At 37.8% G+C, this 24,725-nt stretch overlaps 1 protein-coding gene across 1 annotated transcript in view; it reads right to left on the minus strand.

Moving 5' to 3' along the window:
* Positions 1 to 1,154: 1,154 nt before the first annotated feature.
* The window catches only part of ABHD5 (abhydrolase domain containing 5), a 29,672-nt gene continuing 6,101 nt past the window's right edge, over positions 1,155 to 24,725 (minus strand). The window contains exons 2-7 of the mRNA XM_027675476.1: positions 15,404 to 15,489; positions 14,779 to 15,151; positions 11,328 to 11,482; positions 7,236 to 7,347; positions 6,522 to 6,708; positions 1,155 to 4,253 (exon numbers count right to left, since the gene is read on the minus strand). Of these exons, the coding sequence (XP_027531277.1) occupies positions 4,164 to 4,253; positions 6,522 to 6,708; positions 7,236 to 7,347; positions 11,328 to 11,482; positions 14,779 to 15,151; positions 15,404 to 15,489 (1,003 nt within the window). The 3' untranslated portion in view covers positions 1,155 to 4,163. The remainder of the gene's footprint in view (positions 4,254 to 6,521; positions 6,709 to 7,235; positions 7,348 to 11,327; positions 11,483 to 14,778; positions 15,152 to 15,403; positions 15,490 to 24,725) is intronic.

The raw sequence follows: 24,725 nt of genomic DNA on the forward strand, positions 1-24,725 counted from the left end.
TCCAAGCTCTCCAGCCAGACTTCCCTCTAGTTGGTGCTGCAAGGCATCTTCCTTGCCCTGGTAAACTGTTACTCTGCACACCAGGCACCTCAAACTCTTCCCTTGCCATTTCCCTTATCCTCATCCAGAGCTGAACTGGCTCTTGAACATTCCCACATGTCCACTTTTCAGCTGAATTTTGCTGTTTTCAGCTGCCTTGTTTCTTTCCAGCTCACACTGTTTCTTGTGGTGTACACTGTCATTCCAGTTATGTGTCTCTGTTCTATACACTGGTCTGTCCATCACCTGTCTGAAAACCTGAAGGCTCCACCCATTTTCATCTACTGCCACTAACACCAGAAAGCAGTTGCAGCACACACCTGTGCCCTGTTCCGATCTTACCAATCACACTAAAATGTGTCTCTCTCCAGTTACCTTTAGTGCCTCACCCTTTCACAAGTTTCACTTGTGTTTCCTACAAAACATAAATCCTCAGATAAAGGCTTCTGGCAACATTAGTGCGCTGCCATGCTTAAACATTGCAGGATAGGTTGATGGTGACCTGGCCAATGTGAAAGAACCCAACAAAACGACAGATTAGGGAGGAGCCCCTAAGAAATTACCCGTTTAAACAGCAGCTGACTATTAGCCTTAGGCTTCCGGAGATTCACATCTGAATGAATGCAAAACAGGCATTCCTGAATATGTCTGGCCATACATTAACTCCAGATGCTTTTATTCTATTCAATCTTGTTTTAACCCCAGTGAAAAAGCTGAGTAACTGTGATCTGGAAGGGCTGGGAATTTGAGGAACCACAATGCGGATCACAGAGAGCATTTCAGACAGAGACTGGCACATCAGTTCAGAACAAATAGTTGTAGGAACCTTCACAGAATCATGGAATATTCTGGGTTGGAGGGTACCCACAAGGATCATGGAGTCCAACTTGTAAGTGAATGGCCCCTATGGCGATCAAACTCACGACCTTGGCATTATTAGTATTGTGCTCTAACCTTAAAAAGATAACTATTTAAAAGAAATGCCAGCATTGATTTAATCCGTGTGAAACCAGATGACGACATTTCTCTTGTTTGGACCCATTTTTCCAAGCTCAACATATATGAATTCATGTTTTCCATTTCCATTTCACAATCAGATACAAACAGGGACTTCCTTGTGATGGTTGTGAATGTTTTATTATAGAGTCTTATCGGTAAGTTCTCTGAAAATCAGTTTTTCAGAACTAAAATCTAATCTGGCAGGGTTCAATAAGTAACAAGATGAACTCAGCCATGCAAACAAAATATTACTAAGTTACTTTAAATAAATTTTATCACAACAACTTCAGGAAGAAGAGCATGTCCTGGAGGCTTAGGCTGTTAATCTTGCATTTCTGTTAATATTTTGGATTCTTTTTGTTATGCTCTAGCCTCTGGTACACAGCTATCTTCATTTTGATGCTAGAACGGGATAGATCTTTGGGTGCCTTCATGCCTGTAATTCTTGTCTTATTTTATAGTGCTGTAATAAAAATAGCACCATCAGAGTTCAGTGCTCACCACAGTACATTGAAGCAACTGGTCATTGCACTGAAATAGAACTTCTAGGGAAACTGAGATTATTCCTAGACAGTAATTGCTCACAAAAGGTGTAGCTCCCAAGTATTTTCAGTATGTGCCATTCCTTTTCTGTTCAGCACCTCCTATGACATTTATTCCGGTAATTTGATCAGGCTATGCTGCAAGCAATAGGATATTCAGAATTCCATTTTGACCTTCAAAGCAGCATTTAATACTGCCTGGAAGAATACCAAGAATCATTTTCCTTGTACATACAATCAACATTCTGAGCTTGCAGCTACTTGTTGACAAGCGCTCACCAGTTTCAGTTAAATAAATGTAAACCTAAGAACATTGAGACATTTGAAAATAAACATTACCATATTTTTAATGTATTTGGATGGTTTAGCTCAACTTGTTAATAACTCTTGATTTCCAGGACTTAATTGCACATAATTTTTACAAAAGCAATATTTTGTCTTAACATTAATCAAATATAACATTTAAGATTTATTGTGCAAAACATAAGCAATAAGTCTTATTAGTACAATAAGCTGAAAAAGCAAGGGATATTTAAAACAATATTCACATGCGGTGTGCGAGTTTTATCCCTACTTCCAATTTTTGACGTGGAATCTAGAATTCCCATCAGTAAGTGCTATCCAAAAATACCAAGTTTGTTTCACCTTTGATTATTTGGAGGAGACTCAAAATTTATTTTGTGCATTAGGTTTTTACACACAATTAAAACAGGTGTTTAAGTTGATAAATAAAAAATAAGACACTGATAAGGGTGAAAAAAACCAACATGCTGAAGGCATCCACCTAAATGGTGGCATGATTGATAATTTATAGCTTATATTAAAAAATGGAATAGATAATTTGGATTTTCCATTTTCAACTCAAGATTTTTGCAAATAACCCAAAATTTCATTTTATAAATCTGGCATCTGCTGACTGAAAAAGTAATTTAAATAAATACTTCATTTTAATTAAAATCTTTAGCTTGCTAGATATTAAATGCTACCAGTCAAGGCAGTCACAAAAACTGTTTGATGTTTACATAGCACCATATAGATAAATATCTCCTTTAGAAAGAGAGATTATGTTTGGCTGGGAACATAATCAGAGTATTTCCTGAATATTTTAGGTATCTTTGCCTTCCACACCATAAATATATGCAACAATTCCTTAATCTGAGAAAAAAATGCAGAGAATTCCATTCAAGCTTTAACACGGTGCTATCATTAATTCAAATTCTCTCTACATAAAAGTATCAAGAACTCTTCTGCAGTTAATTTAATATTCAAAAACAGATCAATAGTTTTATGTAAACTTGTTAAAAAACAAACCACCACATAATTTGGCTTTAAAGTGACAAAGTATTTTCCTTAATATAACTTACTAGGCATGTGAACAACTAACGTCAAACTACAATTCAAAAAGATGCAGAGACTGGACTACCTCTGATATTGAAACACTCAATTAAAATATGTAAAGAATCTCCAAAACATGTAATTATAATTCGTTACAGTGGTATTGTTCATTCCAGTAATAATCCTTCCTACAAGGAGGCTGCATGTTGAATAAAATACACTACCCTGTTCTAGTTCCCAATTAGAGAACATCAATATTCTCCCTCTGCCTCTCCTTCAGCCCGAATTTACTAAAAAGTAGACTAGGTTTTCTACCAAAGGAAATAGGAAATATGCTCACTCTCCAAGTGGCCATTTCCTAGCCCTAATCAAAATCTTATCAGCTTATCTACAACTGTTAGGTTTAGACTAGTAACAAATCTTGCAGTAAAGTGTTAAAAATAGATGGAGTAACTAATAAGCCATCTTCTGCATTTTCAATCACTGAAATCTACACATCGAAATATTTATGGAAGCATGAGCGCTGGTGATTCTTATCATCATTGACTCTTATAAACTGAGTCTTCCGTAAAAGTTGCACAGATGAAAAAGGATGCCTTGAGATAAATGGAAATAAAATTCAACAGAAGACAGATTTCCTAATATTGAGCTTCAATTTCTTGCAAACTAAGAGACATACTTCAGTGACAGACACTGCTTGTTATTTTGGCCCCATCCCTCTTGCAAAATCAGCTTCATAAGCTGTTATCACTCCAACTGAATAAAAAACTCCGCTCTCTTAAAACAACATATATGAAGTTCTGGGTTCTCAAAATAAAATACATATGCGTTTTCATAATCTTGCTATGAAACATCAACTAAAAAATATGAACATTCATAAAGAAACCAAATTGCATTTTGTACATTGTATCTGCGTTGATACAGTTCTCTCTGTTGGAGAGTTCAGCATTTTTAGAGAGTTCGACACGTGCAAATTTCAAAATTTTGAAGAAAATTCCAGTTTCAAAAGTTACACGTAATTTTGTATCTAACAGGTCAATAATCTCAAAAAAACTGTACAAAGTTAGCTTCAAACTTCTTCATTCCCCCCCAAATAGGCACTCAGTGGTTTAAGTGTGCAAATAGCTTCTTAGAAGAAACAGTGTGCAAACAGAGCCTGTCCCATTAGCTCCGCATTCTTTAGTGATTTCCTAAAGTATTGCCATTAAATGCTATCTACGGTATGACTTTCTAAAGAACAGAAGACAGTCAGTCCACAGAATCACAGATATCTTTCACTTTCTGATTGAAGTCTTCAGGTTGATCAGCATACACATAATGACCTGCACCAAGGATAGCCTAGAGGACAAAGGTGAAGAAACAGGTCAGATTCACAAAAATGTAATAAACAAATTAATAAATACTGGGATAAGGTGAAGAACCTGACTTTTACGCATTACCTAGGAGCTGGCATCATACAGCCTAAAAAAAGACTCTGAACATAAGGAAGACAAAAATCTTCTTTCCCCTGTGAAGGAACTTTGCTGCACAGGAAAAGAGGGTAAAATTACTGCTTATTAAATTGCACACCTCGTTAAAAAAACCCCACCATTCAAGTGGGCGCAAGTCACCGCAAAGCAAACTTAGAAGAACACGCTTTGCAATATCAAACTTCTGATGCATCTGCATTCCCTTTGCTTTCCACTCAAATAGTTCTGCCAGGTTGCTCATTAATCCTGCAAGTGTTTGCGTTAGAGAGAGCATCAAGCCATTTGGATTTTCGTATCACAAAAGTGATACAGAAGAGACTAAAGAAGGTACTGGGATAAATGATTAAGAACTCAGAAGCTTAAACTGTTGGGGATTTTCTAGACTTGTGGAAGCAGATTTCAACCCTCCAAATTAATGACTACTATGTTAAACAGAGACAAGTAAAATCCAAATGATGCAATATTTGGGAGGAAACCCCCACATCTGTGAACTAGATTATTTCACAGCAACTATGTAACAAAAGTAAGGATTTAAGAAAGCATTATTTCTATAATTTGTTATTCTCTGTAAAACTGCTACGAAGCCATCACCATAGTGTACAGCAAAGATACTTCACCTATTTTTCTTTCCATTTTACAGTTGATCCAAGACTAATATGTATTTAAATCTATTTTTTCCCCTTCCCTCCTTAAAACACTCTAAGTCTCTAACTGAATCCCATAAATGTATAGCTATGTAATTGTGTTAAAAAAACCCAGAAACTCAAATTAAAAATTAATTAGAAATAAACACACATAATAAACCCCCAGAACTTCTGTGCATTTTACCAAGCATGGCACTGCCAGTCCATGTCTTGGTCTCATTAGAGCCCTTTCCACCCTATGGTTTTTTGAGTGTCCCTGCAATTTTTACCACTCCAATTTACCTTTTAGAATATGTATGTGGCTTGACAAAATTTTAATGTGGAATACAATAAAGTTGTCCACAGTCCTTTCTAAAAGCCATTGGCCAGAATGGAAAAAATCTGCCTGAACAGTATATGCTTATCCCAGCAATATATTGTATACTTTTTAAAAATGACTTTCTGGTTAAGCAGTTAAGTGACACTTTCAATCCAAATGTTAACATTTATGAAATTTATCTGTGCTCTTTAATATACATAAACAGTTCAATAACAATGTCTTATTCTCTGAGTTTTAGCTCTGATGTCAACTGTATCAAGTTATAAAATTTTATTTGAATGAGCTGTTATAGCATACTATCAACATTGCATATTGTCACTTCTGTCCAGATAGTTCTAGACATCAGTAAGATGACAGCTGGTGTGTTCAAACATTTTATCACCTCACAGCATTGTAACATACATGCATATTCAATTATCACAGCTGACTGATGTGAAAATGTGTGAAGAGTACTTTTAAATTAATTTGGTTTTATAGAAATAAAAAAAAAATGCAGAGTGCACATTCCCATCAAGTTGCAGGTACACACGTTTTAATATTTTTCTAAACAAAAATACATTAGCTAGGAAGAAAACACTAAGTATTTTTTAATGACTTAGAGAAAGATGCTTACAAGAACCTAAGCACCAGGTACAAACCACTCTTACTAAAAAAATAAAAGCATTATATAGACAGATGAAAAGAGTTTATGAGAGCCTCCCTCCTATGTTACACATATATGCAGATATTATGACTGCTGTGGACAAAACCTGTGACTACAAAACCTACTTGTACTAGCACACTGTAGAACAAAATAAAGAATGACCTTGTTCAAAGATCTAGTTTGGCTTGTAGTGCTACAGTAAGTTGTTCTTACTTTGGGAACTCAACACTTTTGTTTAGGTTTTCTCTGATCTACAATGTGTTTTCTCTCTTCCTGTTACAGAAAACAGAAGTTATTACCCCAGGCTCTAAAACAAAGGGACAGCATTTCCACAGTTGATATAAAAAACACAGAATCACAGGACAGTTTGAGTTGGAAGGGACCTTAAAGATCATCTCGTTCCAACCCTGATACCATGTGCGGGGAGACCTCCCACTAGACCAGGATGCTCAGAGCCCCATCCAACCTGGCCACATAGATATGACTTAAGTCCACACAATAAACAAACAAGTGCTTTAAAAGTCTACTTACTATTGTCTTCACATATGAGTTTGGTCTCAGAGACTGGATAGTACTGCCAGAATTACCATCGATACACGAACGTGCTCCATAGACCACAGTGATAGGAATGTCTTGATCCATTTGTGAAATCCGTTGCAGCATCGGCCTTTTTGCCCATCCGTAAGGAATAGTCATGTTCTTGAAAGCTGTTTCACCACTTCAAGCCATTCAAAAAGGCAAAAACAATTCAATTTTCATTGGATCTGCTTTTTATCTAAATTGGGGTATCTGTGCCTTTTGCTAGCACAGAGTACACAAGGCTGGGATTTTTCACAATTAAGAAATATAAATTTTCAAGGTTTACATGTAATTTTCAACAGAAAGACCCCATGTTTTTACAGGACTGAGTGTAAAAGAATGAAATGCCTTATTTTAAAAATTTTTAAAGAAATTCTTTACAGATTAAACTACTGTAACAATTTTTTAATTAAATTAGTGCCCAAACTCTCACAGAATTAACACAAGTTAACAGGAAATACAGATATAGGATAGTTTTTACTAGTTTCTTTATCAGTTTCTGGAATTCAGAAAAAGTGCAATGCTATCTTTTTGTTCAATAAAATAAATGCTACAATTAAAAATAAAATAGCATGCACACTGCTGCCATGGCCATTGGAGGGAGTAGCAGGCACTCAGTAAATGCACGACAGACTTCAAAACACACACTGGGAAACTCATACTCACCTGGGTGACTGTACATTGCAGTGATAGATATATTCAGCCACAGTGTTATCATCAAACATCGATGAATATTTTCGCTTGAAATCTGGTCTTAAACGCTGAACAAGGCTTAACCCTGTTAAAACAGAAAACACTATTAGAGAAGAAATGAGTATAGATGACTTTATCAGATTGCTTAATACTTTTCATTACAATCCTCAAAACATGTCCCCTTGAAACTCGTGGCTAAGCTCAATGACTTCTAAACCAGTATTTCATTTTAGAACTAGCATGTCTCAGGAAAACACGATGGCATTACACCAAACAGGAATGAAATATAAGTACTCTTAAGGATTTTATGCTGCACCCCCTGCTGAATATATACAGGGCATGTTTGAGAAAGGTCACTGCAGCAACAGAAGAAACTGTCATCAGTTTAGTCTCACATGCTGCCAATACCTTCTCCTTGCTCTGGCAGCACTGAGTGGGCCAAATGCATCACACCTTTCAGAACCAGAAGGCACTGCTGAAAAATCTGGGCTGTTTTTCTTTAAGTCTGTCCCCTCCTATTACAGAACAGTCTGCTTCTGAAGCTAGTTCATTTAACTAGTGTTTAGTTGAAAAAACAGAAGTCTGTGGTGAAAAACAGGTGTAGAAATCTTGACATAAGGCACAAGTACTGGTCTAAATTAAGAGATTTAATGTTGAAAACTATTGTCCTCATGCTCTCTTAACAGCCAAAGTAGAGAAGTGGGTCGTTTCAGGGGCCAGTTCAGGCCTTCTAAATTTAAGCTTCTTTTCTGAAACACTTCTTTAAGGAGGAAGTGTCTTCTAGTTGGCCAGATGGATCTTTGGGACAAGAGCCTCAGCACAAGGCTAATTTTAGTCTAAGAATACTATTCATCCCTAATATCTGATCTAAACCTACCTCTTTCAGTTTTAACCCATTACCCCTTGTCCTATCACTACATGCCCTTGTAAAAAGTCCCTCTCCAGCTCTCTTTTAGGCCCCCTGTAGGTACTGGAATGCTCCTACGAGGTCTCTCCAAAGCCTTCTGTTCTCCAGGCTGAACAACTCCAGCTCTCTCAGCCTGCTGTCACCGCAGAGGTGCTCCAGTTCATGTCCCTCCTCTAGACTCACTCCAGCAGGTCCACGTCCTTCATATGCTGAGGGCCCCAGAGCTGGATGCAGCACTCCAGATGGGGTCTCACATGAACAGAGCAGAGAGGGAGAACCACCTCCCTTGACCTGCTGGCCACACTGCTTTTGATACAGCCCAGGATGCATCTGGCTTTCTGGGCTGTGAGCTCACATTGTTGGGTCATTTTGAGCTTCTCATCAACTAGCACCCCTCAGGGCTTTCTCCTCAGGGCTGCTCTCAATCCATTCTCTGTCTAGCCTGTACTGGTCCTTGGCATTGCCACGACCCAAGCGCAGGCCCTTGTGCTTGGCCTTGTTGTACTTCATGAGGTTCGCATGGGCCCACCTCTCACGCCTGTCCCGGTCTCTCTGGATTGCATCCCTTCCCTATGGTGCATTGACTGAGTGCACAGCCTGGTGGTGTCATCGGCAAACTTCTGAGGGGGCACACAATCTGCCTGCCCACAGTGCTGATGAAGACTCTGAACAGCGCTGATCCCAATACTGATCCCTGAGGAACACCACTCATCACTGGCCTCCACTTGGACATTGAGCCACTGTGCACAACTATGTGTGACCATTCATGGTTACGTTTCCCCTTTTCCAGATGGCAGGAACTTCATATTGTTGTTAATTATGATGATGTCACTCCTTCCCTCCCACCTCTGGCCAAAGGCCTGGTACTATTTACGTAGACCTTGTCATGGTGATCTATGCTTTTGTAATCTTGAGATTAGATATTGCAACACGCCCTTATGCACGCTTTAAACAGATTTAGAAAACTAATACAGTACAAGAGAAAATAATTCCCTTATGAAACAGTGATTTAGCTCTCAAACAATGAAGATTTTGTAAAATCCTGCAATTCTCTCTGCTCTATTTTCCCTGCAGAGAGTTCAATTGCTGGACTTATTCTTCTCTGTGTTTGGCTTTTTTGAACACAAATTATACAGTTGGCTTGGAATAAGAGTACCTGGAAGAAAGAGACTAACTCTGTATCTTCCCCTGCTATCAGCATGGAGGTCATGGCATAAGTGTTAGCAAATTTTAGAATTCACTTTCCATTTTGATAAGAAGTGTTTTGTCTGTGGGTCCAATTGCAAAACAGTTCTTCTCTGGGAATTTACAGGGGAGAATGAAACAAGGATTTAAGGCACCTTGGAAAAAATTTTGGAATGAAATCACACTGATTCATGCTTGTAATGTTTATTTGAAGACACTCTTCTCTGGCTGCTTTTCCACAGTGTCTATGAAAATGCTGTAAGAAATACTAACATGGAAGACAGCAGGTTCCACAAAAAGGGTGTGGTCACCGTGACATTTCCGTTGTCCTGAGAAATTTTTATGTGTCCAGCTCTAGGAATGGAATTCACAAATCCAACCTAAGCACCAAACCCCCTATACTGTGAGCCTCCTGGGTGACCATTCCAGTTAAGTGAAGGAAAATATGCAAATCCTCTATCTGGAAACCACTCAAATTAAAAAATATCTCTGGATTCTGTTTCTCTCCCAGTGTTAATTATTCGCCTGCGGGTCTGATTGGTCAACGTGATACCATTGAGATATCCCAACGAACTTGGCTCACATTTAAGTGCTTAACTCATACCTTTGAACAAGATCAATTGGCTTTATAGTGAGGTTCAAACAACTACGCTTGCCCAGCAGCTTAACCACATTTGCATGTAGAAGGAAAGCTGTATTTGGTTCAGTGCTTTCACGAGGTTGGGTCTGATGCCTACCTCGCAGGACAGTGGGGACATCTTGCCAAGACAGTGTCTGTTTCTGCAGCATGGTTTTGAGTGCACTTACTGCTAAGGGAGACAAATTTCAGCTTTGAACTCTTCCACATGGATTGATTTATGCAAGCATATGTTATTGGATAAAAGGCATTAAATCAGTGCTTATCACTCAATATGCTTCAGGTTGTTTTGTTAGCCAAAATAGCATTTTACTTTAAAAAAAAAATCTGTTTGTACAAACTACGTTGCTTGTCTGACAAGCTAATTTTGTCACATTCCTGACAAGAAAAAACCAGATCAGTATAATAAAATATATATTCTATAGAAAGAGATTTAGGAAACAGATGTGGTTTAAATGTAAGCAAAGCCTAGGAATCTCACTAGTTTATCTTCAGACTGATTACTAAAAAATGATGAAGAGGTGAGTTAATTATAACTCAGAAGGGACCAGAAGGATATCTTTTTCCAAGCCTCTCCAGCAGATACTTCTGTAGCACACAGAGCAGCAGACAGATAAACTCTTTTTCCTCTAGAAGGAATACATATGATGACTTTAAGACTTTATTATGCCCTTCTCCCCACTCCTCAGATAGACTAATACCACAGTATTTTCAGTTATTCCTACCTAGTCCTATTATTAGGGTATACAGAGTTTACCTAACATCTCATCAGTGCTGTTGAAGAAACAGAAATATGAAGCATAGACTGCCACTGTAATGCAGGACATCAATGAGGCCCACAAGATTTGCTACAGTAATAAGAAAATGACTAATAGAAAGAACCCAGTTTCAATTTAACTTCTCTAAACTCAGAACAAAAGACAAATGAGTTTGTCTAATGTTAACAGAATCTGGAAATCCTGTTTGCCCATCAAACTGCAGTGAGAAGGGAAACTAAACGCACTGTGACCAGAGGCAATCAGAAAAAACCTTTTCACATTCATGCCTCTCTGTCAGGGTTCCCCAACAGATGTCCACATAATCTGGCTCACTGTAACTGGAGCCTACAGTCACATACTGTAGCTTGCCGTAAACTACTGTATTAGTATTTCTAATAGCAAGAGCTTGCCCTCTTGTCCTAAAGAGTTCAAACCTTCCTCAACCACTCCCACCTTTCTCCAAGTCTTTCCTCTGTGGGTGATACAGACCTGCTAGAAAGCTTATCATAATGTGCTATCTGCCCCACGTTTATGTTTAACCAAAACAGAAATGGTACTTAAGAGTATCTAAAACTCACCAAAGGGTCCTGCTATTCTTAGCCCAGCTAATGGATTAAATGGACTCAATATAGCTCCTAGTGCTTTGATCCAGATTGGAATTGGTCTTTCGTGTTCAGCATTGTCAGGCCTCTCTGGAAAACCCCATGGCTCCACTAAGATAAGATGCTTGACCCTGTTGGCAAAAAAAAGGTAAAGAGGGTTAGAGTACAGCAGCTTTTCTTCAACCGAGTATGACAAAAACATGCTATCTGTTTTACAGATACATACATACAACGTGCTTTAGTCACTTCAATCATAGTGGCTTATTACCCAGTTTCTGATTTATCAATGGTTTTGATTTCAATTACTAATTAGAAAGTGAATTGCACCTAATCATGTGTACAAACACCAGAAACTTGGAAGCACATGTCACAAAGAGAGAGTCAGTATTCAATAGATACTCAGTCACATAAATTTGAGAAAAAGGATAGTCTTATTTCTATTTTTAAAAATAGCCTAATCTACGTGCTCAGTCACTATTATTTGCAGGAGCAGTTTAACTTGAGAGAAAAGAGGATAACTGCACCTATTTCATTTAAGTAAAGTTGCTAGAAGTCTAAGATCTCTGTTCAAAGAAGAGACACAATTTAACTGAAAAATCATTTTATCAAAGTAAAATTTGAACTGAGAGAGGCAGGGCAAAACTAGCAGATGTTTTCTAAATTCATTGACTTTAGGTTATGAAAGAAATGTCAGAGACAACTTGTAAAATTATTACTCAAAGGAATATCAGTGCAGAGAGCACAGTAGGAGTCTCCAGCACATGCAACTATTGGTCACTTCATTGGTCACCCATGCTGTGGGTTCCCCTCAAGCAAAAACTCAATTTCATCTTGGTAGATTAGAATCATCCATTTCTGTTTAATCCTGTAACACTCACTCTAATTGTCCTAAGTACTGATGATTTCTGAAAAAAAGTGACTCAACTATAGTTTTGCACATTTAAGGTGATTTTCCATGGAAGCTTCATCATTATTGCTCTCTACAACTACCTGTCAGGAGGTTGTAGCAAGGTGGGGGTTGATCTCTTGTCTCACATATCAAGTGATAGGACATGAGGGAATGGCCTCAAGTTGTGTGACAGGAGGTTTAGATTGGATTTTAGGAAAAACTTCTTCACCGAAAAGGCTGCCAAGCATTGGAACAGGCTGGTTCAACCTGGTCTAGTGGGAGGTGTCCCTGCCCACGGTAGGGGGGTTGGAACTAGGCGATAACGTCCCTTTCAACCCAAATCATTCTATGATACCATGCCCAAGGAAGTGGTTGAGTCCCTGTCTCTGGAGGTATTTACAAGATGTGTAGATGTTGTGCTTAGGGACACAGTTTAGTGGACTTGGCAGTGCTGGGTTAATGGTTGGACTAGATGATCTTAAAGGTCTTTTCTAACCTAATGAGTCTATGGTTCTATGATCTTTACTTTCTTCTTCATGACTTCCTTCTCTTTCAAAACCATGAGATTAGATATTAACAAGGAAAAGTTCCTAGTACCTAAAAGGTGTCAGAAGTGATTCCAAAGGCTATTTTTGGACTATAAGCAGTTGGGAAACCAGAAACCTGTGCTTGGAATGAAGGGTTGGAAAGGATTAACCTCACAAAGATGTTTCTTGGCTGTTGGCTCAGCTATTAGTGTATTTGCACCCTGCAGCAAACAACAGCATTAAGAGAGGACAGGGTATAATCTAACTGTACAAATGAAGCAGGAGCGATTAGAGGCAAAGGAGTGCAAGCAACGAGGAGCCATTCAGGACAGCAACACATTCTGTGCACAAACTATGGCATTACATACAGCACAGTAAACACATGAATAAAAATAGATTAAGCTTTTTTCATGTTTCCTTTCTTAACAATTTCCTTCCTACTTGGCATTTCTCCTTTTGGTAATCAAGCCTAAAAACATAACTCAGGACAACGGGAAGTTGACCACGAGAATCACTCTAAAAGTAACAGTCCACGAGTTGCAATATTTGAAAATCATGGCCCACCACCACTTGGGAATATTCTAAATGGGACTCTTTCTGAATTAGTAACCTCAGATTTTCTATGAACAACTCTGGTACAGTGTAGCAAATTAACGGACATCTATGCTTGGAGAAACAGATCTACTTTCCTAACAATATGTATCCAGAATCCCTTAAGCCTCTAATGCATTGTTAGATAATCTGGCTGAAAGCTGTGCTATATTTATCACTTGATTCAATGCTGTCTTAAGATCAAATTTGCCAATTTGATGGTGCCAGTTTAATTCAGAGAAACATTAGTAATGTGAGAGCACAAACTGGAACCCCCCCAAATTAATTAACCCCAACTTAAACACAGTGAGGTAAGAAAACAAAGCATCACTTTCGATGTAAGTCAGCAGAGGGGAGAAACAACATTCCATCCCACAAGGATAGGACAGTGCCATTTATAGATTCTTTGAAAAAAGAGGTGAGGAACTTGTAGGTGATCTCTACGAAAAACTAACTACAGCTATCTAAAAGTTGTTTTATGCCTAAAAGGATAACAGATTTACATCCCTAAAGCAGAAGATTGCATTTCTTCATTGCAATTCTGGATTTAGACATCTACTTTCACACGTCATTTCTAGCCACTTGTGCTAACTGTTGTCCACTTAGAAAAAGAGGAAGTGTTTTAGGAAAAAATGATGTATGAAATTATATCAAAAATATCCAAATAAGAAACAAAGAAATTATAAAACTTGACACAAATATAAAAGAATAAGGTATGTTGTCCTTTTTTAATATGGAATTACCTCAGTTGGTGGGATCCTAGCTCACCAGGGGATATATAACCAGACTATATAAAAGAGACAAATTACTACTTTAAAGGGGAAAAAAATGTATTAACTGTTGGCCATGACGTGGTGCAGAAAATGCTGATGAAATACAATTAGAGAACTGCTGCAGTTGGGTTGTTTTGCAAAGGAGAAATATGAATGGCATAAGACAATTTAAATCAAACAGTCTCTAAAATAATTTTTATATTATCGTGCTGGCACCAGGCTGACTGCTAGTGTATAGGCATAAATTACCTGGGGGAACAACATTCGGAAGTTTCAGTGTTATCCGTAATAGTGGGAAGTTTGGCAGAAACAGGCCTATTTTCCCTTTACAAAACAATGTTTAATCACAGATGTCACAAATCATTCACCAGTAAATACATTCATTGCCATTTTTAACAGGGCAAAGGGGTACTGAACAAAAGCAAACAGACAAGTACACAGAAAATCGTGCTTCCCAGATCTACCTATTTCTATTCACCTGGAAACAAACCACACAATTAGTACTTTTTATTTTTAATGCTTAGAATTCAGTATCAAGTTGCTTTAGATCAGCATAATCTATAAAGAGCCTGATAAAGTAAAATCTATGTTAAAATCATTAGTCAAATACAGAAAAGGAATTCCTTCATTCCTTTATTTTCACATACCTTGATGGGTATTTTAATGAGTAAGCAGCAGCCAGGAATCCACCTAGGTTGTGTCCAAGTAAAATCATTTTTTCTAATCCCACCTCCTTTCTCCATTCTTCTATGGATTCCACAAACTGATTTTCTGCTTCCCGAGCATCAGTGTCAAAGTGTGGTCTACTGCTACGTCCAAATCCCAAGAGGTCGAAAGCATGAACGGTCCTGTTCTCACAGAGATCTTCAAAGTTGAGAGCCCACAGTCCAACACCTCCTCCAAACCCATGCAGGAGAACAAGTGGAGTTTTATTTGAAAGGTCTGGAGAGAATGTCAGTGTCCATATTTTATTTCCATTAGATATATACACGTATCGTTTATTGTATATGCTTGCAATACCTGAAGAAAAAAGTGGGGAAAAATGATGTTGCTAGACACGCCTGGTAAAATACGAAGTACACTCTATGGAAACCACTGTTTTAAATAGGAGCTCCCTTTCAAAGGAGAGAATCTCTAATCAAATATCTTCATAAGGGAACAATGAAAATGTACTTTTAGACCTGTTTATTTCATCACAGTGTAAAAGCCATATTGAAAAACTTCTTTGATTATATGTGAATTTATGAAACTTATTAAAAACCAAAGACTTACATTTTAGCATTTTGTCCTCAGCCTCTTTAAGGTGTAGCAGCGATGTGGGACACCAGGCAGGAAGCCAGCTGAATAACCATCCTAACCTACAACAGCAACACAGAATAAAAATGTCTTGAGCAACATGGTAATTTTTGGCACCATTTGATGCTTTGAAGACATTTCTTTTGCTGCTCCTCATAAGAGAACCCATGTAAAACACATGCTATGAAGAACAGGAGAGTGCAGTGGGAGGGAATTCTCTTTCTCCTGACTTTTATAAAGTGGCATCACGATTAGAGGTATTCTTCAAACATTGTGCAATTTTTCCACTGTGTGCTCTTATCAGAGTATGCTGATCCGGAGACATCAGCCCTCATGCCAACCTGACGAGCCTGTCAGGATACATAACATAATCACCGGAGTTTCCAGCCTCCTCTTAAGTTCCTTTGGAAGTCTGCCTGCACACCCATTACCTTACATGAACCTATTACTTCCAAAAAAAGCAATGAACTGCGTGCTCGCCAGCCTAACCTGAACTGATTAATATACTAAATTTAAAAAGTGAAAAATAAGCAGGTCTATCCTAGCAAAGCAAAAATCTAGGACCTTAATTACAAACTTAGAAACAAAGTCCCAGAGGAAAACAAACCTGCAATTCCCGCAACAGAAGCTGCTTTTCCAGCTGTGAGTTACTATCTTGGTAGCGCTAGCTTGACCATGAGAGCAGGGGGAATGACTCAGCTAGCAGCACTGCCTCACCTACAGTGCCGCAAAGGACACAGCAATTTGGTACAGCTTTTACTGGGTGCTAATTTATCCCTTGTTTTTACCACAGAATATTCTTTTTCCATGTCACACCTGGTTTTGAAGTGGCTCACACTATCAGTGCAAAGGCTGCTAAGGCAGGACCCCAGACCATTCCTCACAGGCAAGATGATAGGTCACCAAACTCACAATCAGCCTTCTCTAGCACTCTTCCTACACTGAACTGCTTTCCAATAAGTTACAGAATTTTCAGGACTGAATACTGCGAGTACTAGTTATACAACAACTAATGTTAAAAGACTATTAGGTTACTAATGTCCAGTTTTTCAGAGTGCACAACGCACCAATAATAAATTAAAGATCTGCTCCCCCTAGTTCTTTATCCGGAGGATCTTCCCACATTTTAAGGGGCAGACATACTCCAGCTGCATAGATACTAATTTATGATACCACATGCAAGGTTTTCTGGGGATGCACAGTGCAACTGTGAGAAGCACTGTTCAGATTCATACAAATGTATTAGGGGACATAAAAAACCCCCAACCCAAATGACACCTGACCAAAAAGGATGAATCATCCAATCACCTATGCCCACTGCTATTCAGTATTCTTTACTCCTCCACTCTAAGGTCTGGCTGTCCTGTAAATAACATTCCTGACCCACCAGACCATGGGATTCGTTATAATGAGGGACCATGGGAATTGTTATAATCATTATAATTGAGGGACTGGGAAGGGATGATTGTATGTCCTTCCACGCCATGTCCTCATGCAATCTAAGAAATCAAGGAATTTAGCTTCTTACAGGAATAGGCATCCTAGTGTTTTGCTTCCACATTAAACTATGCATTTATTTAAAAGTAAGGTTTTTAAGAGGTTAAAGCTAGGACAAGCCAAAAGTAATTTCATACCCAAGTAACCGTGATATCTGAGTTTAACAATAACACTTATTGTGTCCAATGCTATGAATTACTCTGATAAATTATTAAACAACAGCTAGACCACCACTCTTCTGAGTCAAACTTTCTGTTAGTTATGTGCTCAACTATGCATTTTCATTCTTAACTCTTAGGTCAGAAGCAAAAAGCCCAGTCACTATTTTCCCTAAGCTGAAACTATATGAACTGCTTCCTCTCAGCAAAACCACTGATTTAACAAAGAGAATACTTTAAAGGTTTTATTTATAGAAATGTAAAGCTGCAACATGTCAATATGAAAACAGTGCAGAGATATGGCCACAGTGAAATAAAAATGTCATTTACATTTCACAGTCCCAGAGTTATATTTCCCAGTCTTGGGGAGGCACCTGGATACTCAGGGAAATTATTTAGAAAATTGTCACAGAATGGGAAAGCTGTAACACAGATGCCCACTCTTTCTTTTGTTAGTTACAAGTACTTTTTACAAATACTGAGATTTTAATTCAGAAGAAACATTGAGTACATGTATAGTTTGACAAACATAGTCAGCAAGGTGAAATATTTAGAATTAAAACTATGTTTGCAATTCTGTCATTTTTTACTTCCTGAACTAAAAGAGCAATGATGAAGGCTTTCTGTCAAAAAAACAAGCACTTTCTAGAAACATTATTTTAGAAAGAAAATATTTAGTTTTGAAGTATTCAAGACTTAATCCTTTGTTTCCATCTTTCAAAAAATGATTTACCACATTGCTAGAAATTTGGAGACATATGGAGAATAAGCAACTATATCATCTATTTAAATCATTCTTCTGATAGCTTTGGAAGACTACAGTCGTATCATTTCTTTTCTACATCTGTGCTAAATGTGTCTTCTAAATGCACACAAGAACACCAATTGCTTACATGGTCTATCATTTTTATTTCTGTTATATAAAGCTGTAAGTACTATATAATGTCAAAAAAGAAGCAATGGATCTTTCAGGATAGTGTGTTCACCAGCAATGGAGATGAGTTACGAAAGAAAACTAAAGATTTCAGCAGCAGTTTCACATTGTAAGTGAGCTACCAACTGCCAGAAGAGACAGACCCCACTCTACTCTCATCACCCACCACTTCCCTGACACTCTGTTCCCATCAGTCTTTTTACAAAAAGAAAAGCCAACAGCAGAATCTTGTATTTTGAGGAGTTAAGAGAACTACTGGGCTTAGCTGCTTGCTATATCAAAAAGTGTGAAATAAATCTGGCAACTGACAGCCCAAATTTTTATCATTTTTACACCAATTGTACCTATGGGTGTTACACATCAAATTACCAAGGCACATAACTAGTGGAATTTAACCCATGTATTTGTGGCCATGTAGTAACATAAACCAGCATGCACATCCATGATAAGATAAACAATAACCAGTAGGGCTAAGCATTGCATAGGATGCTTCCTCCGTCTTCTATTTGAGGTCAGTTACAGTTTTCACAGCCACCTGAAAAAGTCTAGAGTACCAGAGGCTGGAAAAATCAGAGGCCAGCAGGTGGGGGGCCTGCTGGCCTGCCAGGCATTCAAAGAAGTCACTCTCTTTGCCAACAGAACTCCCCACTCCTCGCAACATATCTCAGGAAGGAGACCAGAAGGTAAGGGAAAGCCCCAGAGACACCCACCAAATGACCTCAGACACAGAGAAAGTCTAGGTGATTAATGTGGGACTAGAAGATTAGTGGAGACCATCAGCAGCCTATGCTGATGACCAAATACAGTAATAAATGATGCAAACAAAAGGGACACAAACATCTGAACAACCTGGAGCTGCAACCACTATGCACAAGGGCTAAACCAGCAGGCAAGACCTAACACGTTGGTTCGTTGGAGCAAGTGTTCTGTGCCTCTCATTGCATGCATAAGAAAGGATAAAAAGAAATAATAAAAAAATAATTAGAAACAAATAGTTATTACTATATTTACACATCTAATGAGAAAAGAATAATTGAATATTGTGTTAAATGTACCTAAGGATAACACTGCTTTTCCTTAGCTGCTTGAATGTTAATTTGTTAATTTGAATCAAGAACTTGTTGTCACAGCACAGCTTGAATTGCCTGAGGGTAACTTTCAAAAGAACTGAGAATCAAGTGGAGGCAGAGGCATAGCGAACCTGACCCACCCATCCACCTCCACTAATTAGGTCAAACCCGATGAAGAATGAGGCAAATAGGTAAGTTGGGTAGTACCATTCCATCAGCTACATTAACCCTATTTAGCTTGGTGAGAATTGATTACATGCAAGACAACTGATGGATCTGTAGCCAGTTACAAATTTGATATACTCCACAAAAAGCTCACAAAAGCTTAGATAATATTGAAGAATTGAAACATCTATTTTAACACTGAGGCATGTACTCAAACAGATGAACAATCTCTCTGATTTCTGGTTTGTAATCTGGATTTAAAAAATGGAAGCTCTACCATATCACGATGTTCATCAGAATTTGCTTATAACTCTGTCTAGGAGATATAAATGTACAGAAATGGAGCTTATTCTCTCACTTTTCAAGTTTGCAACTTACTTACATTAGAGTTATATGAATGCATGGCTTACAAGATGTATTAAGCCTGAAATCATTTGACAGAGGCACCTTCCCACATACACCACCGTTGCAGAGCTAGCTGTCATAATTTGTGGAAAACCTGTGTGGCAAAACAGCAAACCAAAAAATGTTTTCCAAACAGGTTGCAAAAAAAGCAATAGAACTCCCCTAAGTTGGAATAAATGAAAGCAATACCATTTGCTACCTGATGATTTGTCAAAAATCACTGATCCACTGAGACAGGACACGCAGAGACCTTTCTACAGTGCTGAATATAAATTCAGCTTTGAACTAAGAATTCTGAAGTTAGTACAGTAACCAAAACTCCCAGTATAGACCAAAAGCCATGCACTAGAGTGACAGAAGTGCAGAGAACAGATTTTCCTGTCGTGAAGAATTATTTGGACTTAAAAACTTCATCAGTAGGAAAGCCAGAGCTCAGGGTATACAACAATTGCACAATAACTCACAAAGGATTACAGGAAAGTAACTGAATGCATGAGCAACAGAGCTGTCTATCTGTTTCTGTCTTGCTCTCAGAAGATAAGCATATGTAATATTTTTGACTGAATTTTTGCAGCCAATATTGCAAACTACCAAGATTTTAGCTAGGGAACAACCTCAAAACCTTAAAAAGCTTAAACACTGAGTGAACTCACTGGTAAAGCACTTCAAGCTTTACCCTTTACCCTTAAATCTTATTAGAATCAAGTTGATCTCTCAAAAACCCTAACCCTCTCCTCTCCTGACTCTCAGAATTAATTTCAGCTATTTATAACTAAGGAAAGAAAAATAAATTAATGCAGAGAACTTGGTACTGTTTCTGCCCAGCACCAAGAGAAATGGCATTGGGATTTTCAAGGTCATCCAGCTGGCAAGGCACCTATAAGTACCCATCAATTTGAGCTAGCTCCAAATTAAGCGAATCTTACACTAACAGAAAAAATAAGGGTAAGATAATGGAGAGACAGCTCAGACTCTCCCCTCTTGTTTCTGTATAAAGCATTTTTGAAGTACTGTGCAAGCAAAAGAACTGAAAATTGCCAACGTGTTGAAATCTAAATATAAGCAACATAAGGCTCACTTTTCTCAGGTCTCACATAAATCTCATCACATAAAAACACTTAACTATGTTACTTTGCAACTCACTCAGCCCTTTCAATTGTTATAGAAATACTAAGAATGGGCAAAAAAGGAGGAGTGAAAAAGAGCATCAGGTATTCATAACTGGGTATGAGGAAAACATATCAAATTTACAGCAAAGTGTCAATTTTAAAAATAAAACTTTTACAGTAATGCTCTACAGGAACACTCTACAGTCAACACAGGATGGATGGATGCTTAAGTGAAATGGAAATACCCTTTTACCCTTTTCATTATCTTTTTTTTTCCTTCTATTTTTTTAAGAGGAACAGTAGAAAGACATCGGTTTACTGAATCTTTCTGCATTTTACTCAGCAGTAGTCTACACAAAGCTTAAGAGGTGAGTAGGATGTGGTTTCTTCCACCATCAACACCACCAACTTGGGCTACTAAATTTCAAGTTTAAAGGTGATAACCTGAAACAGCACAAAGCAGAAGAAACAGTCAAGGATGACACAATCAAACAGGGCTTTCTGTGTCAAAAGGTCAGAGAAAAGTAGCAGGTTTGGCTGATTTCTACCCAAAATAGAGTTTATTACAACTTAACTTTTCCTTTCCCATCTCATTAATTTAACGGCCTGCAACACCAGAATACTGCATGCTGTTTACATGATTGACTATGGCAAGAATTAACACTTCTTTGTTAACAGTTAACACCAACATTACCATGGCAAAAAAAATCCTAATACTTAAGTAAAGAAGAATATTTTTCTTTCCAGTATCACTATATCCAAGTTCCATCTTGTTCCCTCTTTATTCCCAGAGGAGTAAAATTCCTCTTGACTATAGGTTGTTTAACAAATCACTGGTAAAAAAAATAGCATGGAGAAAAATGCAGTAAGTCTATTTCAAACTAGTGAGTGAAAAAACAAGAAAATATACTTCTATAACTCCAGTAAATTGAAAATTGAGGAGACAAAGAAGAAGCAACTATTTTCAAATCAACAAAGTTTTAGAATTATTATATAGTGGAACTACATATCTCTGAATCAAATTTGATAACATTTTTCTGTTATCTAAGACTAATAGTGATAAGAAATTTAAAACACGTAAGGTACTACACTAAAAATGGAAAGTTACTTAATAATTGTGGACTAAATTTTATAAATAGGTTCAGGTTCTTCTACATGGTTTTGGACAAGCCAGCAGCCTCTTTAGCATTTCAACAACTGTAATCACTTAAAATCCATGAAAATTACACATTCAAGCTTGGTACCCATTTAAAGCAGAAATCTAGCTATGAGAGGAAAAACTGGGGTACAGAACAGTTTAATGTAAAGAAGTAAATATAAATAAGTAAATAAACCACATTCTTAATGACTAAGATAAATGCACCTTCTGTTCAAAGAATATATAACAATATAACAGTGAGGTTTTATTAATTATAGAATGAAGTAAAAACTATAAAGCAAAACACATTTAATTGAAAATGACAGACAGTATTACTGATTAGCATGAAAGAAGACTCAAATTTCCTAATCAAATTTGTAAAGTTTAGAAAATTAGAAAAATATATTTATCATGTGAAAGCAGCATGCTCTGCATGAAACTGAGAGCAAGATGCAACAAATAAACATGTATTAGAATTGAATTTTTGACAGAAGTAGTTGACTAGAGTTAATATTCAGTGGGTTTGTTAATTCAAGGAAAGCCAATTTTTAAAATGAGAAAAATAAAACAGACGGAGAAGTCTGTGTGTCAGTTCAACTCTGAGAAGCACCCTACTTCTGTGGTTTTATTCCTGCTGGTGTTAATATGTAGTAAACTGGGTGACATAATGCCTGAATCTCAGGCCATTCTCACTGCCAGGAGATCCTATCAGATCCAACAGCACACCACTCCTATTTTGCCAGTTCAACTATTTGGTGGTTGCTCTCTCTGTCAGACTCGTGAAATGAACTATATTTTAACCCAGATAATTATGAAGACCAAGCTATAGAGAAGCCATAAAGTTAACCAGCAGACCTACAAGCTAACAAGATGGAAAAAAAGACTAGTGAGTCAAGGTGGAGGACAACAAGCTTTCAAGCCAGAGCTGCCACTGGCAGTAACATATAATCATGACATCAAGTCTGCTTTTAACCAGGCAGGGATGTTTCTGCAACCAGGCTCAGGATATTGTTTCATTAGAACCTTAAGAGCACAACCAATTTTAGGAATCCTTGCAGTCCTTTATTCCTGTCCCTAAAGTGCAGCATGTTCTTTAATACTTCTTCTGAGAACAGTGAATATAGTCAGAATCATTCAGGCATACAGAGCCCATGTACAGTAGCCATTGTTGTGAAGGCTGTATATCCAGGGACAAAGCTTCTGCATGTATAGCAGAAATCAGATGCAGCAACTACAATTTGAATGAGATGTTTCTAGGACAAAATGCTCTGGCAGTTGCAGACAAACATCAGGAGAAGAAAAATATTCTATGTTTCACTTTCATTGCATGAACAGACTAAAAATGTTGCAACCCTCAGGGAAAGACCTTGAGGAGCATACTAAACAGGCAAGATCTGGAGGGAAGTATTAGGAACATGGTGGGGGAACAAAACCTCAATTCTTTAACAAATGTCTGTTTACCAACTTCATGAGGAGACAAAAACTGGATGAAATCATTGTGAACAGGTTAAAAAGGACACCAATATTTTTTTTTTCGCCCCAGATGACACTATAACCCTGCCCATAAAGTTCTGTTTAGAGGAGTTTTGAGCCAAGATGTTCTATGCAATAACATGTTGTGAAACTCTTGGAATACTTCAGTAACATTAAACCAGAACGTTTTGAAAACCTCTGCATAATATTTCTAGGAAGTGTAATGTACATCAGTCCCATTCCAACAAAGAACCCATGATAGGGTATTGCAGAATATTGCTCTACATCAGGGCAGAGGTGAAAGGAATGCATTCCTCATGTACTTACTGCATCTTGAACTCTGTATTCAGAACATTCAACATCAGAATTAATGCAAAAATACAGGAGCAAATTTTCTTACTGTCTCTACTTATATTAACAGTCCTACACAGGACTATCACTTATCAAAATTAACCTGACATGTACCTAACGAATGTGAATCCCTAACCAGTGAGCATTTTCTGACTATTTTAGCGATATTAAAGGTTACCATATTTATGTAAATTCATTTGAGCAACCTGAGCATTCAGGAAGTGGAGAGGACCTACAATCTTGCTCTCTCCCATGCTGAACCTCAGACATAGGTACACCTTGCCATATACCTTGAATCATTGCAGCTCCCTCCACATTCTCTGTCTCCCAGCACTGCCTTTCTTTTTTTTTGTTTTAACCATACGTATCTTTTTTATATGCTTATGTAATTTCTTCCACCCTCCTCCTTTCAGAACAAGTGCTTTTTCAACATGTCCCACAAGAATGAACTTTATCCGTGGACTGCCAACTAAGCCTGCAATCTGTAATGTTCACATTGCTTACAAAGTAGTTGTGGTAGCACCGAATGCAAGAAACCATTCAGCATGAGTGCAACAACAAAGAAACCATGTGTGTGGTCACACAGCTATTACTTACTCCTGTTACTGTTCACTGCTATACAGGTTCCAAAGCTACAAACAAGGGCAGTGTCCTACTGTCCTCCAAAATATCACGAAGTCTTCTCCACGGTCAGGTAAAAGTCAGGCCACAATTATACTACTGAGTAGAGAATTAATTAGTCCTAACAAGCTTTCAGAAATGCTGTTCCTCCCTAACTTGCAACACACTGTTTAACACACAGGCATTTCCCTGTGAAAACTTTAAGGTCCACTAACCGCTAATAGTACCCAGTGAAGCAAGCCCTGCATTACTACTTGCCATCTCTCCTAAGGACTCATTGTTCTATATTTTTATTTAAACACTAAAATCAAAAACAATCCAGAGGAAAAAAAACACATTAGCAACTACGTACCAAGTATGGAAGAATACAGAATACA

Source organism: Neopelma chrysocephalum, unplaced genomic scaffold (assembly GCF_003984885.1).
Source record: "Neopelma chrysocephalum unplaced genomic scaffold, ASM398488v2 Primary Assembly neopelma1_26, whole genome shotgun sequence".
Classification (NCBI taxonomy): Eukaryota; Metazoa; Chordata; class Aves; order Passeriformes; family Pipridae; genus Neopelma; species Neopelma chrysocephalum.